Source organism: Astyanax mexicanus, chromosome 4, assembly GCF_023375975.1.
Source record: "Astyanax mexicanus isolate ESR-SI-001 chromosome 4, AstMex3_surface, whole genome shotgun sequence".
NCBI lineage: Eukaryota > Metazoa > Chordata > Actinopteri > Characiformes > Acestrorhamphidae > Astyanax > Astyanax mexicanus.
The window spans coordinates 23,369,641-23,396,451 of NC_064411.1; the positions used below are offsets into that span (position 1 = coordinate 23,369,641).

A 26,811-nucleotide genomic window follows, 5' to 3' on the forward strand; every position below is an offset into this window, starting at 1 on the left:
GGCTAAATTCTGCACGGATTATGCAGAGTCTAAGCCAGTGCTGCCGTACATCAGCGGATCTCGGGCAGAGCCTTCATGCTATCTGGGTGAGCTTGCAGCACGCACCGGTGACGGGCGAAGCCACTGACCAAGTAAAAATGTTAATTCTACAGAGTCTAGCGAATATAGTTAGTTAGATAACTACACTAATGTTAGCTAACAAATTAAGCTAGCTATAAAATCCAACCGAGATTAAAGGGTTCGCCCAAGATCTTGATAATTAATAAAATAAAATGCACACAGACACAGGAGTGAGGGGAAAACAGCCAGCAAACGTACCGAAAAAACTGCAAAGATCTTTGTCCAGAATGTCTGTTAGAGCAATTAACAGCAGAACACAACATTATTAATACAACAATCTAAATTCAGTTTAGCTAATAAAAAATAAAAACGGTAGTACAGTTAGCTAGCTAAACGTTTGACTAACTACTAGTACTAGTCTACTGCTTGACGTAAGGGGAAAAAAGAACATGATGCAGGTTCTGCTGACGGTCTGTTATTGGTCCCACCCCGGCTAGGTGTAACCCAGCCCTTTTTTCAATAACCACACCTTTTTTAATAGAGCTGAATAACGCTTTAAAAAAAAATTCTGTGGGAATATAAAAATTTGACAATATAAGCAGAGGTTACACTAGCTGTTGCATTTAAATAAAGGAGGTAGAATTACAGTATATTAGAAAAAAACGTGATTGAAAGTTGTCTGTTTTGTCATTGAAACCTATGGGGGTGGGTGGGGTTATACAGCTTTCTGCAGCCGAACAGCAGGGGGCGCCTGACCTGTGGTGGCTTCACTTTTGAGAGACGATGCTCTGTCCAGCTATATACAGTCTATGGGCAGGCTTGATGCATGTAATCAACAGGAAAACTTCTCACCATATCAATCGGCAAACTGACCAGTCGTGTATTTCCATTGTGATGCTCTGGCTGATATTGGTTCCTAAAAGAGGCATCTGTGCGTAAGGTGAGGTCATCTGTCTGCTGATATGTGGCCCTTTTAAGCCACTCGCCTTTTTGGTTACATTTATTACAGCCATAATAACCAGAGCTTAGCTTAGATTTGAAATTTAAACTGCCAGCTTCAAGCTCGTCCTAATAAAACACCTAGCTAGTTAGGTTATTGTTACTGTGAATGACTGCTGGAGTAATAGAATAAATGTTTAGTATATCATTGTGAAGATGACTGCCTAACTCTCATTGAAGGAAACTGAAAAAGTGATGACCAGGCTATGTGGAATGCTTGATATTGAATGCCATTAGGTCATAGTGTGAACTTTAGATGATTCTGTGTTCAGTTGTTGGATACCAGTGATGCAGTTCTGTTATCCTTTTATTATGCTTTTTGCACAGGTTTGTTGCAGCTCACATACCATTCCTACAGCAGGTGTGTGTGTGTGTGTGTATCACACACACACACACACACACACACACACACACATACGTATAATGTATTGAAATAATAAAAAATATATATTCTTGGCCATTCATTCCTGCCCACACATTTAAAATATTTAAAACTGTCTTTATGGAGGCCACAAGGCTCCCTTGATAGCCCCACTCTTAATAGCATGTGATTAACGATGGATGTAAAGTTAATAAACATTGTTAATATTTATATGTCAGTTTCTACCTGTGTATATAAACACTTAAGCTTTGTTAAACTTCTTTTCTTCCCACAGGTTAGCTTTTGTCTGATGCCTTCCCCTCTTCAGGATTGCTGAGGCAAGCCTATAGACCTTAGAAGCTACACCACCCTTATTTTGGGACCAAGGTTAGTATGCATATTAGTCTAAATGTCTTACACCTATTGGGGTATACAGTCCCAGACAGAAGTTCTGCCGCTTATCCATGTTGTGGAAACAAAAGCTTATAACCTGACTTTAAATTCATCCATTGGTTTTAGAACTGACTCATGTGAAATCTGAAACCCTCCCAAATGAGGTTTAATTTACGAAAATAAATTTTATTCACTGCAGAAATATTGATCATTTAATGAACATAGAAAGGTCAGATTTTGGCAAGACAAAAGTTTCAGTTTGTGTCAGTTTTCAATCATCATATAACTCTTAATTCATTAACCATGGAATATGAAAGATATATTGACTACTAAAGTTGTATGTCACGCTATAGTCCTCAGTATGCCCATATTTGGAACTCTAGGTTACCACTGCCAATATCTTACATTATAGCATGAACCTCAGTTGATGTTTGTGTTATAGCACAGTTAGTGTTTACCCTGCAGTGTGATTTCTAAGAGTGCCGTTGCTGTTTGTTAATGCACTGCAGATCTGGACTGGTAATTTGGCATTCCGGGCATTTTCCCAGTGGGCCGACAGTTTTTTTTCTCCCTTTTTTTCTTTCTAAGAGACCGGCCCACAATTTAGAGAGTGCAGCCCATTGGTCCAGCTTCAATATAGACAGTGGACTTAACCAATCAGAACCCCTTCCCTGCTCTGTTATATATGAATGTAAATCAGACATTGCACTGATATTTTAATTTCAGAGGTTCCTTGATGAGATAATGTGGGTCACACCAATCATCCCATTTAGACACGGTACAGACCAGCATTACTGAGATACTGCCTATAAATAGCTATAGTAAATAAACTTGCCCATCTTCAGATTAATCCCTTAGTTAGTTTAGTTAGATGTTTTCTTTTATCATATGAATCAGCACTAAACATGCGCTGTTTAGTCTATAATGAAGATTGACAGACAGACGGACGGATGGGCGTGTCTTTAGTGGCTTCCTCTTTTACCATTTGTCAGTATCACACAAAACCTTGAAACTCACAGATAACAGTGGAGAGGGAGAAGACAGATAAACAAATCCACCACTCAGGCAATTCTTTATTACAAACAATGGCCATAGCAAACCAGGTCAATTTGACAGTCAAAATATAAAACCGCTAAATAATTAGATGCAGCCAGTGCCAGATTAACACTTTTTGAGGCCCAGGGCTAATTACCAGGATGAGGCCCTTCATATCATGTTCTGATGCATGACCTCACACAAACACACAGACACATCAGCGACAGTGTACACAGTACCAATCTATGACAGACTACCGTTTAAAGTGAACTGGTAACATGATTTAAATTCAATTTAGGGTTGGGCGATGTCTCTTTAACAGTGTTGGGCACGTTACTTTGAAAAAGTAATTAGTTATAGTTACTAGTTACTTCTCCAAAAAAGTAACTGAGTTACTAACGGAGTTACTCCACTATAAAAGTAACTAGTTACCAGTAAAAGTAACTATTGCGTTACTTCGCCCTGTAAAAATAAATAAATAAAGAATAAATAAAGAAAATAAATGATGTAATTACTATTATTATTAGAAAAATAACAAACAAAAATAAACCCAAAATGTTGACAAAAATATAGTCTAACGAATAAAAAAAAATAAGAAACGAAAAACTCCACAGGACCAAAGAAAATTACTAAGACATGTAATACTGAAAAAAAAAAACGGAAAAAAACAAATACAAGTCTGGGGATAAAAATTAAACAAACCAAACCACACTCAAAGAAATAAATGTATATATAAACAAAACAAAAGAATGGACAAAAACAACAATCCGTTAAAAAAAACTCATTTAAATCCATTAAAAAACTCATTTAAAACAATCACAGGCTTTTTGCGCAGAATAATAAAAGTTTCGGTTAGTTTCAGTTTCAAATCATGAAAACAGCTCACCAAAACCTCAACCTATCCTTTATATTTGACAATATTTGATTAACTTACAGGTCCTTACTTATTTTTATTTAACTGAACTGAGTTGTAAATTATTTATAGCCTCGCGCTGAATTCAGCTCCGTGCTGCGAAAGAGAGAGAGAGAGAGAGAGGCGCAGCGCATTTTGCCTGATTTCTCTTTATTAATTAACAGTACATTTGTTGGCTTTAGTAAGTTTAATAACATTAATTTTAGTATACTTGTCAGATCTTATTTATAAAAACTTTTTTTAGAAGACAGAGGTTATTCTGCGCGCAATGCCGCGCCGCTGCGCCAAGCACCACTTTGCGTGCCTGACATTTCAGAGCGCTGGATGAGATTTTAATTCATGAATTAATATATTTAATATTTTAATAAATTTGCCCTGGTGATAAGAAACGAATGCTAACATATAGCATTATATTTCTGTGTATTTCAAATGTTTTAACTTTTATATAATTGACGGGCAGCACCACGCGCCAGATTGACAATGTGCTTTGTTTTTCAGATATAAAAGTGAAATTCAGTTAAATAATAGCAAAGTTAACTAAAATAAATTTATGTTCAGTCAAAATTATTTTCTCTTTTAATTTTCCATTTCAAAACTCCAGCATTTGAGTGAGAATAAGCATCTGTTGAAATTTTTAAACAGCAGAATGCCTAGTTACAGTTATTTAGTCTGTGTACTAAACATAAATATAAATCCTTATAACTGACAGAAATAAATATAACTAATAATAATTTATAGTTACAGTGCAGATTTTTAAGTATATATATTTTTTCATAGTTGATTGCTGAAGGCTCTGGGTGTGTTTTATTTTTATGTGGTAAAGATGTGATGGTATGGAGTATTTTGGAGCGCAGGGTGAGCAATCGCGCTAAGCTTTTTTCCGCCGCCAAGATAAAAACACGCCAGAAATTTACCTCAACACACATCATTTCCAGACCACCACGCCCATCGGTGTTAATATATTCCAAAGTCCAACGCTATTTTAAGGACGCGTGCAAGGCCTAAAAATAGACTGTTGACGGGTGGCAAAGCGCCACGCTACACGCCTTGTGCGGGGTGTATGATAGGGCTCTTTGTCTGTATGCGCAAAGTTAAAAAAAGTTCATTCAGCTGCTAAAGTAACGTGCAGTAACGGAGTGTCGAAAATGGTAACGGCGTTATAGTTACAGTCAGAGTAATTAGTTAGATTACTCGTTACTGAAAAAAGTAACGGCGTTAGTAACGCCGTTTATTTTAACGGCGTTACTCCCAACACTGCTCTTTAATTGGCAGATGACGATGTTTACAGGGAAACATCGTGATGGACGATGATATTGTGGGTGTTGATTAGAAATAACTAAAAACTGATTTACTATATTTACTTATATTTACTATACATTTACTATAGACGAATAAAATATATACGCAAAAAAGGAAAAATAGGACACTTTAAAAAGATCATTAAAATGGATACATACAGGGCCGAAGTGGGCCCCTTTTTCAGTCTGGGAGTTTCTTGCCCAAATCCAGCCCATTTTTTCCATGGAGCAGGAATTTGAATAAATAAAACAGCAGCTAGATCTTACAAAGCCTTTTTATTGCATATAAGTACAAGTATATGTTGGTAAGTTAACAGAACACCCTTCACTTAAACATGTTTCATTCAAATTTAAATCAGATATAAAATTGTAATTTTATTAATTAATATTACTTAGAAGTAGTGCTGGGCGATAAGGGAAAAAATCATACATCTGGATAAGGATTTTTTTATATCACGATAACGATATATATCATGATATACCACGTTTATATAAATCAATTATAAATAAATTAACAAACACGAAAATGAGGGTATTCAATCTGTAATTTTAGTTCGTTTTAGTTTTTCTATTAGTTACCATTTTTATTAGTTTCAGTTAAGGAGCATTTTCGTTACCAATAATACTTGGTTACTTAGCTATATGGTGATTATCATGCCATAGCTTTAAATAAAATTAAAATAGTATTGAAAAACAGATGAATACATCACAGACTATTTCCTGGAGCCGACCCGGCCGAGGAAAGTGATGCGCTCATCTGCGCGTTTGAAGCTCTGCAGGTGGATTAACAGGTGCACGGCTTGCGGGGATCTGGCGCTAATTCTACTGCTTTGGGGCTGCGTGACGTTCAGTCTCTCAGCCTGCCAGTCAGACTACAGTGTCAGCATATAAATCACCTGCGTTTTTGTACAGGACAAACTATTCAAACATGCGGATGAGCTCTCAGTACCCGATTAAAAAAATCACAGTGTCTGTCTGGCTTAGATACAGCTATTAAATTAATAAATCAACATTCATTTAAAAGACCAGGGAGACGTTCTGTATGCTAACAAGCTAGACGCTAATAAGCTAATACCATTCAATAAAAACAGAAAAATTGATATAAAATAGGGAAATAAAGATATTAATTATGACATATTTCCGGCCCGTCAGCGGGCCAGGGCGTGTTAAGAGGTTAATGATGTGTATTGGGCTCTACAAAATAAACTACGCTAAATCGACATTGCAAACATTGCGCAATAGCTGACAATTCAAGATTATTTCCATATCTCTGTTTACCGGCTGCAGCTAGAGTCTGTCCTCTGGAAAACAAGTTTGTTAATTTTGCACATTTGGCAGCTTCTTCTTCCATCTCCTTTTTTTATCTGGCCTTTTCGGCTCCACCTGGCCTCTTTTTACCCTCCATCACAGCCGACTGACGCTTCGTGTTATTCTGTTGCTGTATTTAATTTTATCGCTTCAGAAAAGACCACTCGTGGGCGCAACCAACTCAAACATTTGGGAGAGGAGAATTCCCTCAGATGGTTAAACCCATCTAATCTACTGCGAAGTAGAGGCTATGTTGTCAGATGAATAGAGAATGCATACGTAGTTGAATGGAAATGAATGCAAGAATAAGATTAGATAAGTGACGGGTAAATTATTTTTTTCCGTCCAACCGGCCCAAACTCGAGCCGGCCCATCGGGAATCCTCCCGAATCTCCCGATTAGCCACTCCGGGCCTGGATACATAAAAAATAAAGAATGTATATCTTATGAAGAAAAAAATAATTTAATCAATAAAATAATAAAAATATTTCAGATGAATAAAACAATAACTAATATAAAATAAAAACTTGTTTAAAACACAATCAAAGGCTTTCTTATAGTGCGCAGAATAATAAAAGTTTCAGTTAGTTTCAGTTTCAAGTCATTGAAACAGCTCATCAAAACCTCAACCTATCCTTTATATTTGACAATATTCGATTAACTTTACAGGTCCTCACTCATCTTCATTTATTTAACTAAACTGAGTTTTATATTATTGTATTATATTATTTATATTATTATTATTGTAGACTCACGCTGAATTCAGCTCCGCCCTGCGGATGAGCGAGAGAGAGAGAGCAGCGCAGCGCATCTTTGCTGGTGGTGCTGGTGCTGCTACAGCAGGCTGACTACTCCACGTTGGTTAATTTGGGTGTTTTCTGTAATAATTCTGTCGCTCTTTCCTTTTTTATTGCTTGTAATTTTCGTTTTTTCCATTAATTTTTGTCATTTGACATTTAGCGACCAGAGGCCCCCCTAGTGGCGAGGCCCGGGGCTGCAGCCCTTTCAGCCCATTCTTTTAATCCGGCCCTGATCACAGGGAGTGGGCTTAGCGGCGGTGTGTTCAGTAAAATGGGTATTTAGCTGAGAGCGAGGAGTCAAACACAACTCGGCAACTTACCTTAGAATTTAGAGTAGCGCCATTTCGCGAGGGGCGAATCCTTCTACTGAACCGAATCAGTCCCACTGATTCATAGGAAAGAACCGTCTGTTTCATGAAATCAATCCTCAGGGAAGAACCGACTCTTTTAGAGAATCGACCGATTCACAGTGCTTGAAACGTATAAGTTTATAGAACTTACTGAATCATTTTTGGTAGATATTAAATACAGTAAACACATACCCATTAGAAATTATGAAATAGTATGTTTAAAGATGAAAACGTAAAAAATAGGCATACCATTTAAAATATTTCCTACAGTTTAATGCAGTTCATGGTCAAATTACTCTTTGGATATACATGATTAATTTAGGCTCCATAGGGGGCTAAATTTGCACACTGTCTTGTTATTTATTATTCTTTGTCTGTATTGTGTTGTATTGTCTGTCTGCACTTTTGTACTGTTGCACTATTGTTCTGTCTACACTGTGTTTATGTGCACCATGGTCCCTGGAGGAACGTTGTTTCGTTTCACTGTGTACTCTGTATATAGCTGAAATGACAATAAAAACCACTTTGACTTTGACTTTGACTTTGACTTTAAAGGATTTTAACAGGTAAACTCAGTAAATTACTGTTTATTAGCTGATCAGCTGGATCAGGTGGAAATTTTTTGGGGCAGTGATCGGGGTTAAGAAACTGCTTTAAACTACAAACACAAAGTACTGTACTAAATTCTGGCTATCCACTACATCTGGCTTCTAGTTAACTAGTTAGCTAAATGAATATTCGTTCATTATAGCTCACAGTAAGTCCTGTAATCCTAAATTAATTGAAAATGAAACAGTGATTAGCTGATCAGGTACAGGGCAAGTTGAACATTACATATATAGTTTTTTTTTTCTTTTACCTTGACTCCCAATCTAGCTCATTCCAAAGTTAAGCTAACTCACTAAGACAGCTGTAGTTTATTAATCACAGTGTGTTTAATCTGTGGGCTGATTCAGAGACGTGTATTTTTAACCAGCTATCAGAAACATATCATCACAGTTGACGTGGTTAACCTACCGTTACCTTTCTTTTAGAAAAATCTCCGTATATCCAGATCTGTTTTAAAATCAGCTGAAGCTGCTGTGTCCCGATCCCACTGCTAAATCTCACAGCGAGGGGGAGGGGCTTCCAAACAGCAAACTGCCTCTCCTTCGCGCGGCGCAAAACCAGCAAGCTGATTGGCTGTTTCTACTGAGAGGCAGGACTTAATACCTGAACCAGCTTCGTGATTGGTCCGGTCTGTCTTCTCATTAATAGTACACCTGATCTGAGCGAAAAGATGTCATTTTTGGGGGGGACAAATCCACCTGTTTCTAATATTGGGTGGGACATCCCCCCCGGTTCCTACGCCTATGCCTTCACCCCATCCACAGCTACCCTCACCCATCCTTTAGGGTATATATATATGAAGATTGAAAAGTAAATATTACTGACCAAAAAATTGGTGTAGCTGGTGGAGTTGAACTGTCTGGCAAAAGTTGTTTTCTTTTCAACTTTGACATGGGTGATGCGGACCATTTGTCCTGTCTCCAGTGGAACTGTGGCTGCCTCTATCCACAGTGGCACTGTTACAGTGGCACCTTTGGCCTCTATCAGGATATCTCTCACAGCGATGTAGCCATCCTTAGTAGTAGTAGTGAGCTAAATAAAAGCAACAAGATTGTGTAAAAAAGGGGGAAAATGTGAAAAACAAAGACAGAAGTCTAACATTTCTTAGTTATTTTAAGCTATTGTCGTGGAAATCGACAAATGACAGTCAACGAGCCGGGATGCCAAAAAGAGAAGGTTTTTATTTTGAAGTTGCAAAAGGAAAAAATACAGCAAGCAAGCGATAGCAGATGAGGAAGTCAGGAAATTCGGAGAGCCCCCCTTTCTGTCTCGGCAGGCAATTTTATACCTGTCCCCGTTCATGCATGAGGCAATCCCCCTCGTGATCTGTTTTGGACCATATACTACCATATATGGACCAAAACAAGAGAAAAGATGCTGAAAAAACACTGGACTTCTTGTTCTCTCAAAAAGAGGAACAGAAACCGCACGTATAACAGATGATAAGCTTTTTAGGAGAGAATAATTCATAAATCAGAAAACTCCATTTGCTCTGACAAACTTGTCTCCAGGCAAAAACTGGGTTCTCTTCTTAGCCTTATCACAGGAGCAGAGAATATAAATTCACATAACACTCAATGATAAAATACAAGAATATAGTGTAATACAAGAATACAGTAATCAACTCTGTTACAGGGAGTAATAATACTGAATGAATGAATAATCAGTGTAATTGATTATGAATACATGAATAAAATGTTGATTTTCCCTCACATTTCCCCCCTTTTAATCAAATTTTCATTTTGATTATACAATAAGAAAAAAAAAAATTTCAAAACATCAATGCTGATTACTGTTACGCAGCCTGGCTCTCCTTCCACACTACCGGACTCTATTTCCCAGAATTCCCCAGATTATGACATCAATAATAACCCTTCACATTCACCCAATCACGTTACGCTCCGACGCTCTGATTCACCTGTTTACTAAATTACTTCCGGTTCATTCTTATCTAGATTCTGTATTTAAGGCATCCATTTGTAAGGAAACACCGCGAGGTATTGCCAACTCATGTTGCGTACTAAGCGTTTTCTGGATTACTGTTTTTGCCTTCTCGTTACGACTCTGTGTTTGGATTTTCGGTTTATGTCTTTTGTTTTGCCCTTGTTGGATTTGGTATATGGTTGGACTGTTTTCCGGTTTAGAACTTGGACTGTATCTTTGACTACGTCTCTGGTCATCGGTGAGATTATTGTTTGTTTTCTGTTAGCAGAACCTGTTAACCTTTCTTATAATAAACCTGCCTGTATTTTTAACTCGGCTCGCGTCACTCCTCTCTACCTGGCGTTTCAGAATACCTCGCCTAGCGTGATGGCCGAGTTTAATAACCTCCAGCAGGCAGTCGGTAATCAAGGGAGGGTTCTCGAACAGCATAGCCAGCTGTTTGAGAGCCTTGCTAACACGGTTACTGCTCTCACGACCCAGCAGTCAGAGCAGCACTCTCAGCTAGCTCAAATCACCACTAGCCTTCAGGATATCGCTACTCAGCTAGCCCAGCTAAGGGTAGCTGCTCCAGCTAGCCTAGCCTCCGCTAACCAGGCCCCGGTTAGCTCTCCTGCTAGCGCTCCCTCGGCAGCCGCTTTTCCGGTAAGCAAACCCGATAAATATGACGGTTCCCCCGATTTGTGCAGAGGTTTTCTCTTGCAAATGTCATTATTTTTTGTTAACTCGCCGGTTAATGTCGATGCAGCGCGCATTTCGTTTTTTATATCGCGCCTTACCGGCAAAGCTTTGGATTGGGCTACTGCTATCTGGCCTAGCATCGAGGGTAGCACATACGAGCATTTTCTTAAGGAGTTTAAACTGGTTTTTGATCATCCTCATCACGGACAATCTCAGGGGGAGTTATTAGTAAAGTTACGCCAGGGAAATCGTTCAGTTTCAGATTATGCTTTAGAATTTCGTACTTTGGCTGCTGGTAGTGGTTGGAACGAACCCGCTTTACGGGTTATGTTTCGTAACGGGCTCAGAAGTGAAGTGTTAGCCGAATTAGCATGCAAGGATGATGGACTTCCCTTGGACGAACTTATATCACTAGCCATCAGACTTGATCAGCTAAAACAGAACGCGGTACCTGGTCGTAGAGCTGCTTTGTCTACTCTGCGTTTTCCTACACCTCGTGCTTCTGGATTTACTCCACGGGACACACTCAGAGAGGAGGAACCCATGCAAGTGGACGCTACCCGTTTATCAAAGGAGGAAAGAATGCGGAGAATTCAGGCTGGACTTTGTTTCTATTGTGGCAGAGCAGGCCATGTGTTGAGAAATTGTCAACTTTGCCCTTCCCGAGTTCAACGTCAAGTTACTTCAGGCTCGTCCTACGGTGGGCTCTCCCATGGTTACCATGGCAACCCGGACCGTCCATATGAGCCACCTGCTTCTGACTCGGGAAAGCGTGTGGAAGGGGTTCCACACGCTAAAAGGGTAAGCCGACCTAGCTCTGACATGTATTCAAGATCTTTTATTATATCAGTTATACTGTTCTGCCAGTCCTCTTCCTTTGTTTTTCCAGCCCTGATAGATTCCGGAGCCGAGGGGAACTTCATTAATGAGCAGCTGGCCAGAAGACTCCAGATCCCGTTAGAATGCCTGGAGAACCCAATGAGACTGTCAGCGGTGGATGGGACCCCAGTTGGACAAGGAGCCGTATCCCACACCACCACATCAGTCAAGCTGAACGTCAGCGCTTTGCACTCAGAGGAGATCAGGTTTTTTGTGATGAGGGACACAACTTATCAGATTATTTTGGGACTTCCATGGTTGAAAAGACACAATCCTCTGATTTCTTGGTCAAATTGTGAAATAATCTCATGGTCACCATACTGTCATGATCACTGTATTATTGGCCCTAAATTATTGATCCAATCTACTACTGTAGAAAGTCCTGGTTTGGAGTCACTTGCACATATTCCTCCAAATTATTCAGATCTAGCTGAAGTATTTAGTAAATCGCGTGCGTCTCAACTCCCACCACACCGTTCGTATGATTGTGCTATTGAGCTTACTGATAATCAGATACCACCGAAATCACGCATCTACCCGTTAACTCGGACTGAGGAGAATGCTATGGAGGAGTATGTGCAAGAGGCCTTAGCTCAGGGGTATATTCGTCCATCTACCTCTCCAGTGGCTGCATCCTTCTTTTTTGTTAAGAAGAAGGACGGAGGTCTTCGTCCATGTATAGATTATCGTCAGCTCAATGCAGTTACGAAGACGTATCCATACCCACTTCCTTTAGTACCTGTAGCTCTGGAACAGTTACGTGGGGCTTCCATTTTCACTAAATTAGACCTGCGTAGTGCGTATAACTTGGTAAGGATCAGAGAGGGGGATGAGTGGAAGACTGCCTTTACTACCACTAGGGGGCACTATGAATACTTAGTTATGCCGTTTGGTCTCAAGAATGCCCCTTCCGTGTTCCAATCTTTCATTAATGATGTACTACGTGACATGTTGGGGAGATTTGTAATAGCATATATTGACGACATTTTGATCTATTCATCGGATTTGCATACTCATGTCTCCCATGTACGTGCAGTATTGAACCGACTCCTCCAAAATCAACTTTTCATCAAAGCAGAAAAATGTGAATTCCATTTGTCCACCATTTCTTTCTTAGGCTATGTAATTAGTGCTAAAGGTATTACCATGGATGATAAAAAGGTTCTGGCAGTAGTTAATTGGCCTCTTCCCAAATCTGTTAAGGATCTACAAAGATTTCTTGGTTTTGCCAATTTTTACAGAAGATTTATTCGTAATTACAGTTCAGTCGCCGCCCCGCTCACAAACCTGTTGAAACGCAATGCCAAAAAATTGGTATGGTCAAGTGAAGCATCAGATGCGTTCTGCTCTCTCAAGGAGTTGTTCACTTCAGCTCCTCTTCTAAAACATCCGGATCCCAAAGAACCCTTTATAGTTGAGGTTGATGCGTCCAGTGTAGGAGTGGGTGCAGTTCTGTCCCAGAACTTTGGCTCTCCCAGCAAGATGCACCCAGTGGCCTATTTTTCCCACAAACTCTCTCCTGCTGAACGTAATTATGGAATAGGTGATCGTGAACTTTTGGCGATTAAATTAGCTTTAGAGGAGTGGAGACACTGGCTAGAAGGAGCATTACATCCTTTTGTAGTGATAACTGATCATAGGAATTTGGAGTACTTAAGGTCTATGAAAAGCATGAACTCACGTCAGGCTCGTTGGTCAATTTTCTTCGCGCGTTTTGATTTTGTTATTACTTATCGACCTGGTTCTAGAAATACAAAGGCTGATGCACTTTCACGTATTTATGAGGATGACAGTGCAGAAACTTCAGAACCCTCTGCTATATTAAAACCAGGTATTGTTTTAGCCCCTATTCGATGGGAGATCTCGGATGAGATTGATCAAATTAATTCCACTTCACCTCCTCCTGTACAGTGCCCTCCAGACAGGACTTTTGTACCATTGCAATGTAGAGATAGACTCATAACATGGGCCCACACCTCACTCACTTCGGGGCACCCAGGGGAGACCCGCACTTACCAATTGCTAGAGAATCGTTTCTGGTGGGAAAATATGCGGTCAGACATCCACCGCTTTGTATCTTCCTGTACTGTGTGTGCTCAGAGTAAGACTCCCCGTACTCTACCTGCTGGTAAATTAGTACCGCTGCCCGTTCCTGCTAGGCCCTGGTCTCACTTAGCTGTTGATTTTGTTACGGATCTCCCTGAATCTATGGGGCAGACAGTGATCATGACAGTCATAGACCGTTTCTCTCGCGGTGTTAGGTTCATTCCTTTCTGTAAGATGCCTACTGCCTTAGAAACTGCAGAAGCGTTATTTAACCAAGTGTTTCGTGTGTTCGGAATCCCAGAAGATATAGTCTCTGACCGAGGTCCTCAGTTTGTTTCCCAGGTTTGGTCTGCTTTTATGAACAGATTGGGTGTATCCGTTAGTCTATCCTCTGGTTATCACCCACAGAGCAATGGTCAATGTGAAAGAATGAACCAGGAACTAGGGAAATTTTTAAGAATTTACTGTTCTAACAACACCCATGACTGGGCTAAATTCCTTCCTTGGGCCGAATTAGCTCAGAACTCTCTAATTAGTTCCACCACCAAGATGACACCTTTTCAATGTTTTTTAGGCTACCAACCACCCATCATGCCCTGGACAGCCGAACCCTCTGATATTCCCGCAGTTGACGATTGGATGCGTCGGAGCGAGGAGGTGTGGGAGGAGACTCATAGGCGCATTGAAACTGTTCTACAGCGACAGAAACAGCAGGCAGATCGCCTGCGCCGCGAGACCCCCCTCTATTCTCCCGGGGATCGGGTTTGGTTATCGACCAGGGATTTCCGGCAGCCAGATATGCATAAGAAGCTCTCAGCTAAGTATATTGGTCCCTTTAAGATTATCAAAAGAATTAATGAGGTCACTTATCGTCTCGACTTACCGTCTCATTATCGTGTATGCCCTTCTTTTCATGTTTCTCTGCTAAAGCCGGTTATCCCTGGTCCATTGGATGAGACTTCGCTTGGGGCACCTCCTCCTCCTCCAGTGGCTATGGAAGGTGGTCCAGTTTATGCAGTGGAACGATTATTGGACTCCAGGCGGAGAAGGGGGACCCTGGAGTATCTTGTGGACTGGAGGGGTTACGGACCGGAGGAGAGAAGCTGGGTGCCGGCAACTGATGTTCTGGACCCTTTGATGGTGGAGGACTTTCATCGGTCTCATCCGTCCCGTCCTGCACCACGTCCCAGAGGTCGCCCTCGGAGAAGGTCTCCGGTTCCACGAAGGGGTAGACGTCGTGGTTCGGACTCGGTCCATTCCCTCAGTTCCGTCCGCGGCTCCAGAAGGGGTCGTCCCAGGTCCAGGGTCTCCGTCCATCCCGTTCCCGCTTCTGGACAGCCTGTCCAGGTTGCCACTGGGGGTGATGGGGTTGTTTCCTTGTGTCGTCCTCATCCTTTGTTACCTTCGGACTCTTTGGAGGGGGGTACTGTTACGCAGCCTGGCTCTCCTTCCACACTACCGGACTCTATTTCCCAGAATTCCCCAGATTATGACATCAATAATAACCCTTCACATTCACCCAATCACGTTACGCTCCGACGCTCTGATTCACCTGTTTACTAAATTACTTCCGGTTCATTCTTATCTAGATTCTGTATTTAAGGCATCCATTTGTAAGGAAACACCGCGAGGTATTGCCAACTCATGTTGCGTACTAAGCGTTTTCTGGATTACTGTTTTTGCCTTCTCGTTACGACTCTGTGTTTGGATTTTCGGTTTATGTCTTTTGTTTTGCCCTTGTTGGATTTGGTATATGGTTGGACTGTTTTCCGGTTTAGAACTTGGACTGTATCTTTGACTACGTCTCTGGTCATCGGTGAGATTATTGTTTGTTTTCTGTTAGCAGAACCTGTTAACCTTTCTTATAATAAACCTGCCTGTATTTTTAACTCGGCTCGCGTCACTCCTCTCTACCTGGCGTTTCAATTACAATGATATATGTCCGTGTGTCCTTCAGTGATGGTCAAATAAGTAATCATAACTGAAAGATATTTGTCAATACACCCAAATATAATAAACAGTTACTCTTCAATTCCCGCTTTTTGACGTATCAACCAGATACGTCAACACATCGTAATTCCTCCAAATATGTATTTACATATGTTCAACACTTGATAAACATATGTGTGAACATTTTACTAATGGTGGGAGCGAAAACCTGTTCCGGCAGCCTTCCAACCAATTTTGACAGGAAAAATTCTCCCACGACCCCCCTGCCCCAGGCGGCCAATAATTCGAACCCTATCAAAGGAGGAAGTGACATCATTGCCTTAAAGTCATCCCCAATACTTGTTGGTTTACAGCAGTTCCTCTTGCTCTTCCTCACACTCCAGTATAGGTAAAATACATGGTGGTTTACAGTCTTTATTATCATTATACCCATTAGAGTAATGGTTATTATTACCTGGAGCCATATTGGAATAACTGGAGGGAGTGCTGGTTCGTTATGGTGTCCGTACTTTTCCCTGTTCCACCCTCTTTTACCGTACCAAGCCATTATTACACAATAAATGTGTTTTCCCTCTAAGGTTCCCACTATTTAGTAAACTGTTATGTATAGCCCTATATGTGTAAGTGTTAAGGTTACAGAGTGTATTTTTCTTTTCTTCTTTCTTCTTGCTTCAGGGTTCTGAGGGTAGACTACCTCAGCCCCACGTACGAAGAGCTTTATTCTGGCTCTTGATGTTTGCAATATCAGTGAATGAAAAGTATGAGCTGGTGTGTGATAAGACTATGTGTGTTTTTAATGAGATGTGTTAAGAGTCTCTGTATGTAGTGTACTTTGACGCAAACGAAACGTTGCTGAATGAGTTACTTCCTCAATTCCGCTCCTCGGTCACAGCCAGGCACTGACGCCCCTGCTGTGTGCTGTCTGCTGCTGTGGGCAATTCAGCTGCCCCTCCTTCCTGCTGCGGCCTGCTGAGTGTCAGACTTTTCAGCTGCTGCTGTCTCGTCTCCTCCCGCTTGCTCTGTGAGCGATCTCTGTTGCTGCACAGCTGTAGAACCCTCGCCTATCAGTTGATCTGCGTACGTTGTTCTCTCAGTCACCTGGAAAGGCTCAATCCAGCCATGCTCGTTCCCCTTTCGTGCGCAATGGCGGAGTAACCCTCCACCTTTGCACCACGTTCTCCTTCTCCCCCTGTGTAAAACAGATCTGAAACGAGACTTTTGTATTCGTTATAATCATGTTTAAGGTTCTCTATTCATTTTGGAAGTCTGTTAAGGGGTCCTCCGTGTCTCCTTCCTGCAAGTTAAAATACATGGTTAAGATACATTTATCACACTTAACTTGAGCTCTAATTTCCCCTTGGAAGTTAATTATTTCATATTTAAATTTTGTCTGTGCACAGATTTCAGCCCAATTTTGTTTTCTTACCTTCTTCAGTTGTCCTGATTTTCAGTTATACTCAATCATGATCTTTACTGTCAAAAGTGCTTTAAATCCCTAACAGTTAGTAATTTTTCAATTTTAAATTGCAACATTTAATTATCAACACCATTAATTACTGTTTTTTTTTTTTTTTTCCTTACTTTTGTTCACATTCCTTTCCCTTTTAGTGTAACTGCTTCCCCATGGCTATAACTAATCTCTTATAGCCAAATTAGCTTTTACAAACACTTCCAATTTTCACCACCTAGTTTACCACTAGACACACACTATGTCTCATGCACACACACAAACACACACACACAACTTCACCCACACAAGTACACATAAACAAACTCAAACACTTGTACTTCCACTCTCACAAACACTACCAAAGTTAAAGATCACACACCTCAATTCTGCAGCATCATTGTACAGACCATATTTTACTGCTTCACAGCCCAAAGCTGCTGCTTTAAACACACCTGCTGTTAAACCTACCACTGAATGCTTCCTGCATATCCTCTTATATTGTATTGATAGTACTACATAGATAATAAATAAGGAACAAACATATGGAAATATATCTGAATCATGTTTATTATTATTGCTCCATGCAAAGTTTTAATGATCAGCTGCTCTATTCTCCCATTCATCTCCACACTGATTGATATAATATCAGGGCCCAAAGTTTTAAACTCTGCACAAACTACACATAATGTGGCTTCTGTGTCAGGAATGGGTCCATGTTTATGTACTGGGCTTTCTTGGGTTACTTTTGCTTGGACTTTAGCATCACCGCTTGTGGCTATATTATTTTACCTGCCACTTTAATTTTCTGCGGTGTGCTATTTATTAAGAAATTATGATTCTGACTTTATTCAGTTCCCAAGATTTTTATAAAGCCTTGATTTCTAGATTTAGTTGATTTTATTTAGTGCTTTAAGAATTGGGATAAGTGGAACGTGATTATTTTTCTCTGTATCAATCGTTCCATTACAAACAATAATATTATCAATATTAATAAACACAGATGTTATGCTTTGCTTTGTCCACGTTATTATAGCAAGTAAATCCGAGCAATGCTTTACATTTACTTTTCAATATTTTCAATATGTATTTATGCATATACAATGCCAAGCAGATTGCTTTTCACAATTATCAACAATACATCTATTTCCTTAAACAATTTATCAAATCTCACTTACTGTTTCCCTTGCTCAAAAAGTGGCTCACATGTTGAATAGTGAAAGTTCAATTTTTCTGATTTCTAAGTTTCTTATTTCTTCTTTTTAAATTAGGATTGGGTGTGTCTTAAAGTTAAGACTGTTACAATATTGCTGAAAGTAATTGCTCATCTGCATAGAGGTTGTTTTAAAACCAAACTTTAAAAAGATAAACAAGCTAAAAGTTTAAAAAAATGCTCTATATCCATAAAAAATTATTGGGCAAATAATGGTGGTAATAATGATCATCTATTTACCTCTCCCCCTTTTTCTGAAACAGAATTTCTGTTTCAGAGAACTTAACACAAAATTGCTTCACCCTCTTACTGTCCATTGGGCCGGTCTGCCCTGCCCAGGCCTCCACTGAACACACACCCCATCACGTCATTCATCCACTCACTCCCCCCTGGGCTGCGCTTCCCTTCCACGATGTTTTCTCCGTTTTCTGTTGAAATGCATGTGGTGGTCAGATCGAGACTGTGCCTGTCTTAGGTTGTCCCTTTGTAGTATGTTGGGATCTTACCCGTCTTTGGCTAACCAGCCTAGCCCACTGAACCACACACAGCGTAGCAGCACTGTTTCATCAACATTCAGTGCTGTAGTGTTTCTGCAGGGAGCACAAACCCAGGTATGTCACACTGTCACAAACTCACACTCTGGTGTTCGCCGTGAAAGCCTGTGCAAGGCACCGAGTACCCATGGTTTATTATTTGTTATTATTGTATACAGATTTTCCTTATTACCATCAGTATCACCCCTTCTCTTCCACTGAATTTAGCTTAAATTATTTGCTTTGATAACACTGCTCTGGAATAGACCCAAAAGAGTGCATGTCAATGAATAATTATTCAGATTTGGCATCTGTATCTCACAGATGTACCACAAGGTTAAAGTTTGGTCCAGTTTTATTTAATATATATATATAAATTATATTACTGGCTCTGCTTCTTCAGATTGCAAACTTTACCATTATGCAGATGAAACAATTTTATATTGCTTAGCTGATTTTGTTCATGCTACAGCCAGAAAATTATGCATTTGTTTTATAGGTGGCATTGTATAAGCATGAAAACTAAATCTATGCCGTTTTCCAGATCTCTTTCTAGTCTAATTTAATACTGTAAAGCAAAACAGAGAGCTGCATTTTCAAACACATTTTATTTCCCCTTATTTAAAATGAGAAAGACCCAATTCACTAAAGCTTGTAGTTTCATTTTCAAATAAATAAGGTTTTTTCTCATTGGTTTCTGAAATCAACTATCCCTCTTATGAGGATCAAAATGTAACATAGAGAAATTAGATATTACATCCGTCTTATATAAGTCTCATTCAGCTAGGACTGAACTGAGATCAGTCTGAATAAGAAACGAATAGTAAGATAATTGACTAAATCACCTGATAAAAAGCTGTGTTTGGAATGGCTCACTCATTAATTCATTCACTATTCACTATGTAGCATTTTCTATTTATTAAACTTATTTATTTAACAATCAAACAAGAAACCATGTTTATTTGTCCTGCTCTGAGGACATCTTACACAGCAGTACTGCATGGCATAGTATATTTTGGAATTTCCAGTTACTTTTATTTTTAATTTGTTTTGCTAACCAACCCCATAATCCCTTTATTAAATTCTCTAAATTCTCTAATTATCTATCCAGTCACATACCTCTCCGACATTATTCAACAACTTAATTATTTATATTAACATTTCCCCAACCTTGCTTACATTAAAGTACACTGTACTCATGATTGGGTATTCACATTTTCACATTTTTATTTTAGAACTGTCTTATAGCGTATGCATATGTATATTATATTATATTTCTATTTCACATTAGTCACTGTCATATTAGATGTCATTTCACTTTACTCTGTTAATTATTTAATTATTTATGACCATTAGTAACATCTACTGCACTGCTCCGTTTACAGATAGATCCTTACCTTGTATAGTTAGGTTTTTTATATCCTTATATTTTCTTATATATATATATATATATATATATATATATCTACCCATACAAAAGCCTTTTCTTTTTCTGTTCGCCTCTGTCCCTCATTTTCACTGTGTATTACTCTATTTCCCTACTGAACTGATGTTCTATTTTCTATGATATCTCACAAGCGTTAATTCACAATTAAAAATCAACCTCTCAGTCTAAAACCCAATGGGCTGGACCAACTCCACCTACTCCACCTTGGACTCCTCCCCTGCAGTGGGACTCATCCATTTCCTATTTCGTTGTCACTCACGACTTCGTACACTCAATCAGTCACACCGCTCACACACAGTTTCACACACACTCCAACACATACGCACACACTTCTGTTTCACTCACCCTGCCTTACACACACTCTTTAATTCGCTGCCATACACTTTCTCACTGACTGCCACACACACATTCTTTCTCTCCGCCAACACAAGATACACATTTTCTGTTTCTCTCTCAGGAAAAACTGGACCCGCACACTTTCACACTCACAGGTACACTTTTAATCCCTTTAACAGACACTCGTACACCCTTTTCTTTTCCTCTCTGTCAGTCGCACTGTCGCACACACTTCTGTTTCACTCACTCTAAACAGGAAAAGACGAGAGGATAAAAACCAGACAGAAAAATTTAGAAGTGAGAAAAAAACGGAAGCGGTGCGGAGCAAAGCCAAAAAAAAATTTAGATAGCAAAAAAAAATTTATAAGACACTTGTCTTTCGGCATCCCCGTTCATTTCCCCTTAGAAAAATGTACTTTAACAAAGCTTCCCCTCTGGCCCGAAACCCCCCGCTCTCAACACACAGATGAGGGATCGATCCTTTTTTCACAAGCAGGTTTTGCGACTCTATCGCTTTCCTATTGCTTCACAGCCCCGTCAAACTGTGCCCTCCGTTTTCTCAAAAAACCAGGGGAAAAAATCTTTAACCTTTAAATATCGTCATACAAAGGCGGGTTATCCGGCCCCAGGAACCAGTTTCTCTGGGTTATGCCCCAAATCTCGGATTGAGGCAAACACACAGCACCAAAGAATTACATGTTCCTGGGTTTTTGCCTCTAACCTCTTCACACTAAACTCACCTATGTGCCAGGGGGCTCAAACCCAGACAAGGAAGGATAAAAATAAAAATATACTCACACGTGGTGCGGCTGCAGCGGCCCCGGACACCCCTCGACCCCCAGAGAAAACGCCTTTTCCTCTAAAAAACAGTTGAGGTTCTAAGGTTGGGTTTCTTTTTTTTTAACCCAAGAGCGTCCTCCGCTTTTCTTGCAGGGTCTAGAGGTCCCGGTGCACGAGCAGCCCACCAAGGGACGCCAATTTGTCGTGGAAATCGACAAACGACAGTCAACGAGCCGGGATGCCAAAAAAGAGAAGGTTTTTATTTTGAAGTTGCAAAAGGAAGCAAAGCAATGAAATGAAGATGAGAGTAGTCAGGAAAGATCGGAAAAGCCCCCAAGTCTCTCTTGTTGGCATCTTTATACATGCCTCGTGCATACAGGAGGAAGGATGCTGAACAGATGTTCTCTTGAAAAGAGGAACCGAAAACGCACGAATAAGCAAAAGTCAAGAATAATTCATAAATCAGAAAGCTCTATTTACTATGACAAAACAGTTTCCAGGCAAACCTCGATTTCCATCTCTTTAGGAGAGAATAATTCATAAATCAGAAAACTCCATTTGCTATGACCCGCTCGTTTCCAGGCAGACCCCTGCTTTTATAATCTTTGCCCTTAAGTCTGAATGAATGGCCTTATCAGAGAATATAAGTTCACATAACACTCAATGATAAAATACAAGAATATAGTGTAATACAAGAATTCATAATCAACTCTGTTACAGGGAGTAATAATACTGATTGAATGAATAATCAGTGTAATTGATTATGAATACATGAAGTAAATGTTGATTTTCCCTCACACTCTGTATTGCATCACATTACAAAATTGTAAAAAAAAAAAAAAAAAAAAAGGGAAACGTCAATTTTTGATTTCCAATACATTATATTATTTTCTACCAAATAAATTAAGATTGATTTTTGGTCTTATGTTTGATGAGGTCTTAAAAAGGTCTTTAAAACTATTCAATTGGACTTTTAGAATGATTCAAGAACCCAGTTTTAAAGTTAATAATTTTCAATTCTGAACCAAGTTCATCAAAACACAAACAGAAAGCAGAGAAAAATTATTCATATTAAAACAGTGAAATTACATCTCTTTTTATTATGTGACTAACAGATTGGAGACAATGGCCTCGAGCATTCGCTGGGCCAGTGGGCGACTCATTGAAGCCGAAGTGGCTGATGAAATGATTGGGCTCATCAATGAATTAATTCAGGAAGCAACATCAACCTTGTAAGTTTAATTGTCAAATAAAACAGTTGCTATTTAATTAGGTTTTAACAGTGTTGTGTTAAAATACTCTCCAGCTGATTTCATATATTTTTTTCAAAGATCAGTTTTCAGGTTATAAAATACTAAAAGACAATTTGAGTAAACACAAATGCAGCTTTTACATGATTATTATATTTACCATATATAAAAGTTTATTTAAAATGTGTAAAATGTGAAAGGCTACTTTAAACTGTTTGTGATACCATTCGCAGTAACATTTGTTTGCAAAAAGTATTTGTGTATAAATTATTCAAGCAATATTCAAGGCATTCCCATACATCCCACAGTTGGGTATATGAAATGTCAAAACAAATCATTTTACTTAGGCTCATTGTTTATTTAATTTGTTCAATTATGTTTAATTTAAAAGTTCTGAAGATATTTTTAAAACTTTTCTATTTTTTATTAATTCTATACTATTTTGTCTTGGACTACAGCTTTTCCTGGTTTCACTGTACCTCGAAGGGCAGGACATGTGGGAAGATCACTGTGTCAAATAACACAACAGCAGCTGCAGATGTTACTATCATTTAACTTTTCTGGCAAACAGATTGCAAACATATTGGGTGTATCAAGAAGCACAGTGTAGCGACGGTTAAGGTATGTCAATTGGTTATGTTCTTGATAAAGCACTGAAAGGAAAATATGTGGTCAAGAAACATTTTGTGAATTGTTTTGTCTACAAATTACACAACACAATGAACAAAACATTTAGGAACTGCATATAGAATTGCTCACTGGTGGGTGGGGGTGTAGAATAACATGCTTCCTCCGATATATATGAAGACAGCCACTGTCTTGAACTATGACTTATGCAGCATCATGTAATGCTAATTTTTATTCATATAACAGCACATTTACTAGCCATTTTTTGTAAATGCATTTAAAATATGTGAATGAGTTCTGTTTGTTTTGGTAAATGATTTATTATTTGTTCACTGTAAAGCAGTTTATTGTATTGACTTTTTTTTTTTTTACTGCAGCACAGTATTAAAATATGTCTTTTCCTTATCATAAATCCAATCTGCATTCTTCTGCACTTTGTGTTTGTAGACAGTACAATCTATCATTTCTCTATCAGATGAAGCACTTGACAGCAGTGTGCTGGAGATTGTCTCTGCCAATGACGAAATAGGACCTGAAGCTGTTAGGGCTCGGCTTGCTGGTGAAGGCATCCTAGTCCAGAGACGACGTGTGCGGCAAAGTGTAATCAGGACTAATCCTGAAGGTGCTGCTCTTCGGACAATGTCCCACAGGCTTCACAGAAGAACATACAAAGTGGCAGGACCAAATTCACTGTGGCATGTAGATGGAAATCATAAACTCATTAGGTAAGTAGCAATAGAAACTTTTTTTTTTACTTACTGTGATTTGTTGGCACCAACTGTGTCAATACCCAATGCAAAGCTACCTATTTATTTATGAAGATTAAGTTAAATTGAGCAATAATACATTCAAGGTTCATGCTACAACGTGTAATATTGGCACTGCTGTGCCACGGTCATAGTTTATATTACATGTTATAGCATGATCCTTGAGTGTATTATTGCGATTATACTACAGTTCCATTATCTCTGTTTATTAAAAAAAAAATTGACTTAAACAGGACGAAAAGAGGTTATAAACACTCCATGAGTTAAAATAGTTCTATCTGTTGCTAGGTTACCTGTATGTGCCGTATTAATACATGCAGAGCTTCGGTTTCAGTGCATTAGAGGCTGATCATGGCACTCATAAAACGCTTCTCAGCCAATCACACTGCATGGTCGAAATTAACTGTGGTATAAATTGAACGTTAAAAATATCCTAAAGGAATAAAATCACAACTGTTTACCCTTTGCACTTACAATGCTTTCCATGTTGATTGGGTGTAAAAATGTGTTCGTCTTTAGTGATCTTGGGGGACTGATAAGGGCATTATTTTAAGTGTGAATTCAATGCACTTTGTGGTTAACTCTTAATTTAATGTGTTTTTTTCTGTCATTTTCCTGATCTTTTTTAGTTGGAGAATTGTGATCCATGGAGGTGTTGATGGGTACAGCTGACTTGTGGTTTTCCTACAAGCTTCAAACAACAATAGAAGTGACACTGTTATGGACCTGTTTATTGGAGCAGTCAGCCAGTATGGTGTCCCTTCAAGGGTCAGATGTGACCATGGAGGGGAAAACAATGGAATGTGTCTCTTCATGGATATCTTCCGAGGCTCAAGCAGGGGAAGTGCTTTACGAGGGAGGAGCACTCATAACCAGCGCATTGAGAGACTATGGAGTGATGTGTGGAGAGGTGTTACAAACGTCTATTATTCAATGTTTGCATGGCTGGAGAATGAAGGAAAATTGCACTCCAGTAATGAAATGCACATGTGGGCTCTTCATTTTGTTTATCTCCCTCGGATAAACCGTGATCTCAGATTGTTCATTAATCAGTGGAACCACCACAAGCTGAGAACTGCCCACATGTCACCGCATCAGATTTTTGTGCAAGCTTGTTTGTCACAACATTTGCAACATCACACTGGCATTCAAGGCCTCTTTGGAGCAGATGAACAGCCAGAAGCGGAGGGCGGCGAGGCAGGGGTAGCCACAGCGGAGGGCGGCGAGGCAGGGGCAGCCGCAGCGGAGGGCGGCGAGGCAGGGGCAGCCGCAGCGGAGGTCGGCGAGGCAAGAGTGCCTGCCTTTGACTGGCATCAAACAGTGGATGTCCCTGTGAATCGGTTTATACTCAATGGAGAACAATTGGAACACATCAGGCAAAACATAAATCCTTTGGGGGGTGTAAGAGACAGTTTAGGAACTGATATTTGTGAAAAGATACTTAACTACCTGTCTTGAATACAAATGCCAATTGCTCTGATCCAGTATTTTTAACTTTTTGCAGACAGACTTCAAAATGTTAAATACCCATGTTTGTGAATAAACAAGCTCATATCTTGATTAATGATAACTTTTAAGAATTAAACAAATTCAAAACTGTTAATTGTGTAACTTATTTCAGGGTGCCAGGGTACTGAGAGATTTAATATCAATTTGTTCTATGATTGTCATGGTAATTCTTTGTAGATGGCTATAGGAAATTCACATAAATGAATAAAATCATTACACACGTTTTAGAATAAGCAAGCACTCGTAAGGTTTATTACTGACAAACAAACCAAATACAATTTAATATATAAAATACTTCAAAAGCATTCTGTAAACAAAAACAAGTTTTAGAATCTCATTCAAATATCACTTGGAATTATCAAAAAAAATTTTTTTAAACTTCAGGCCTCCCCAAACTGGGAAGCACAGCCTAGTCCAAGCTCCATGTTATTTTTGAATTCAGTGTAAGTCTGGCCTACAGGTAAGTGAAGAACCAGTGAACATGTGTTGGCCTTTGGAAACCTCGCTAGTCCATCATCTGGGTGCAAAAATGCCAGCTCTGGCTGCATTGGAAAACCCACTGCTGGGATTCGTTGAAGGCCAGTGGCAAAAATGAGCACATGCTCAAGAGTTATTGGATGGGCAAGTCCACCTGTATAGAAATACAAAAAGAATGCATCATAGCAAATTGTTGACTTTATGAAAATAATTTTATACACACAAAAAACACATTTTCTGTATCATCTGTCAGAGATACTCCTACCTTCAACCTCTAGGAGCCAATCTTTCCAGAAGGCAATGGTCCTGGCTTCCAACCGCCTTCGGTTTGATGCTGGCAAAGATCGACACCTGGCATGGAAAAGTTCCACAATATCGCTGGCCTTCAGTGGCGTTGGGTCGTAAAGAAAGACTTTTTCAAAAGCTTGAGGGTGTGAGGTTACCATCTGAAGGACCCCAAGTGTAGTCAGTCCCTATTTAAATCTGACACCAAAAAAGAAATAAGATTACAATCTGAATTGAAGTATTTACATTTTTACTCTGGTACTGATTTTTATCATTCATAATTAGAGTAAATGAGTTGTTTAAATTATGTAATCATTTCAAATATTAACAGAAGGTGAAATGCATTCCAAGGCTCATATGAACTTGAGTAGTTGTCGACTAACCTTTTCTGCTTATTATCAAATATTGTGAACTTGATTTTTACCAATTATCGTCTAGCCTATTCTATAATTTTGTAAATTATTAAAAATCATTTATTGTGATTTCCAGATATTTTTTTTGCTTATGTGGAACAAAC

The 26,811-nt window shown here is 39.3% G+C and overlaps 5 protein-coding genes across 4 annotated transcripts in view; 3 read left to right on the forward strand and 2 right to left on the reverse strand.

Moving 5' to 3' along the window:
* The window catches only part of LOC125780501 (zinc finger protein 239-like), a 1,096,042-nt gene that overhangs the window by 576,191 nt on the left and 493,040 nt on the right, over positions 1-26,811 (reverse strand).
* The window catches only part of LOC125801264 (gastrula zinc finger protein XlCGF26.1-like), a 212,196-nt gene that overhangs the window by 75,878 nt on the left and 109,507 nt on the right, over positions 1-26,811 (forward strand). The gene's annotated exons all lie outside the window — the stretch shown is intronic.
* LOC125801297 (zinc finger protein 665-like) overlaps positions 1-26,811 on the forward strand; it is a 326,993-nt gene that overhangs the window by 19,303 nt on the left and 280,879 nt on the right. The gene's annotated exons all lie outside the window — the stretch shown is intronic.
* Positions 11,744-15,562, forward strand: LOC125801352 (uncharacterized). Its single transcript, XM_049477937.1, has 2 exons — positions 11,744-11,833; positions 14,248-15,562. Exon 2 carries the CDS (start codon positions 14,265-14,267, stop codon positions 15,234-15,236), a length of 972 nt encoding a protein of 323 aa, XP_049333894.1. The 5' UTR covers positions 11,744-11,833; positions 14,248-14,264; the 3' UTR covers positions 15,237-15,562.
* Positions 25,887-26,486, reverse strand: LOC125801545 (G2/M phase-specific E3 ubiquitin-protein ligase-like). The gene is made up of 2 exons (XM_049478376.1): positions 26,275-26,486; positions 25,887-26,163 (listed from the first exon to the last, which is right to left on the reverse strand). The coding sequence occupies exons 1-2, from the start codon at positions 26,453-26,455 to the stop codon at positions 25,913-25,915; spliced, it is 432 nt and encodes a 143-aa protein (XP_049334333.1). The 5' UTR covers positions 26,456-26,486; the 3' UTR covers positions 25,887-25,912.

Coding starts and splice junctions, on each gene's coding strand:
- LOC125801352 (XM_049477937.1), top strand. CDS start 14,265: ATGCCCTGGACAGCCGAACCCTCTGATATTCCCGCAGTTGACGATTGG.
- LOC125801545 (XM_049478376.1), bottom strand. CDS start 26,455: ATGGTAACCTCACACCCTCAAGCTTTTGAAAAAGTCTTTCTTTACGAC. Junction 26,164..26,274: donor TTGGCTCCTAGAGGTTGAAG/GTAGGAGTATCT, acceptor ATTTCTATACAG/GTGGACTTGCCCATCCAATA.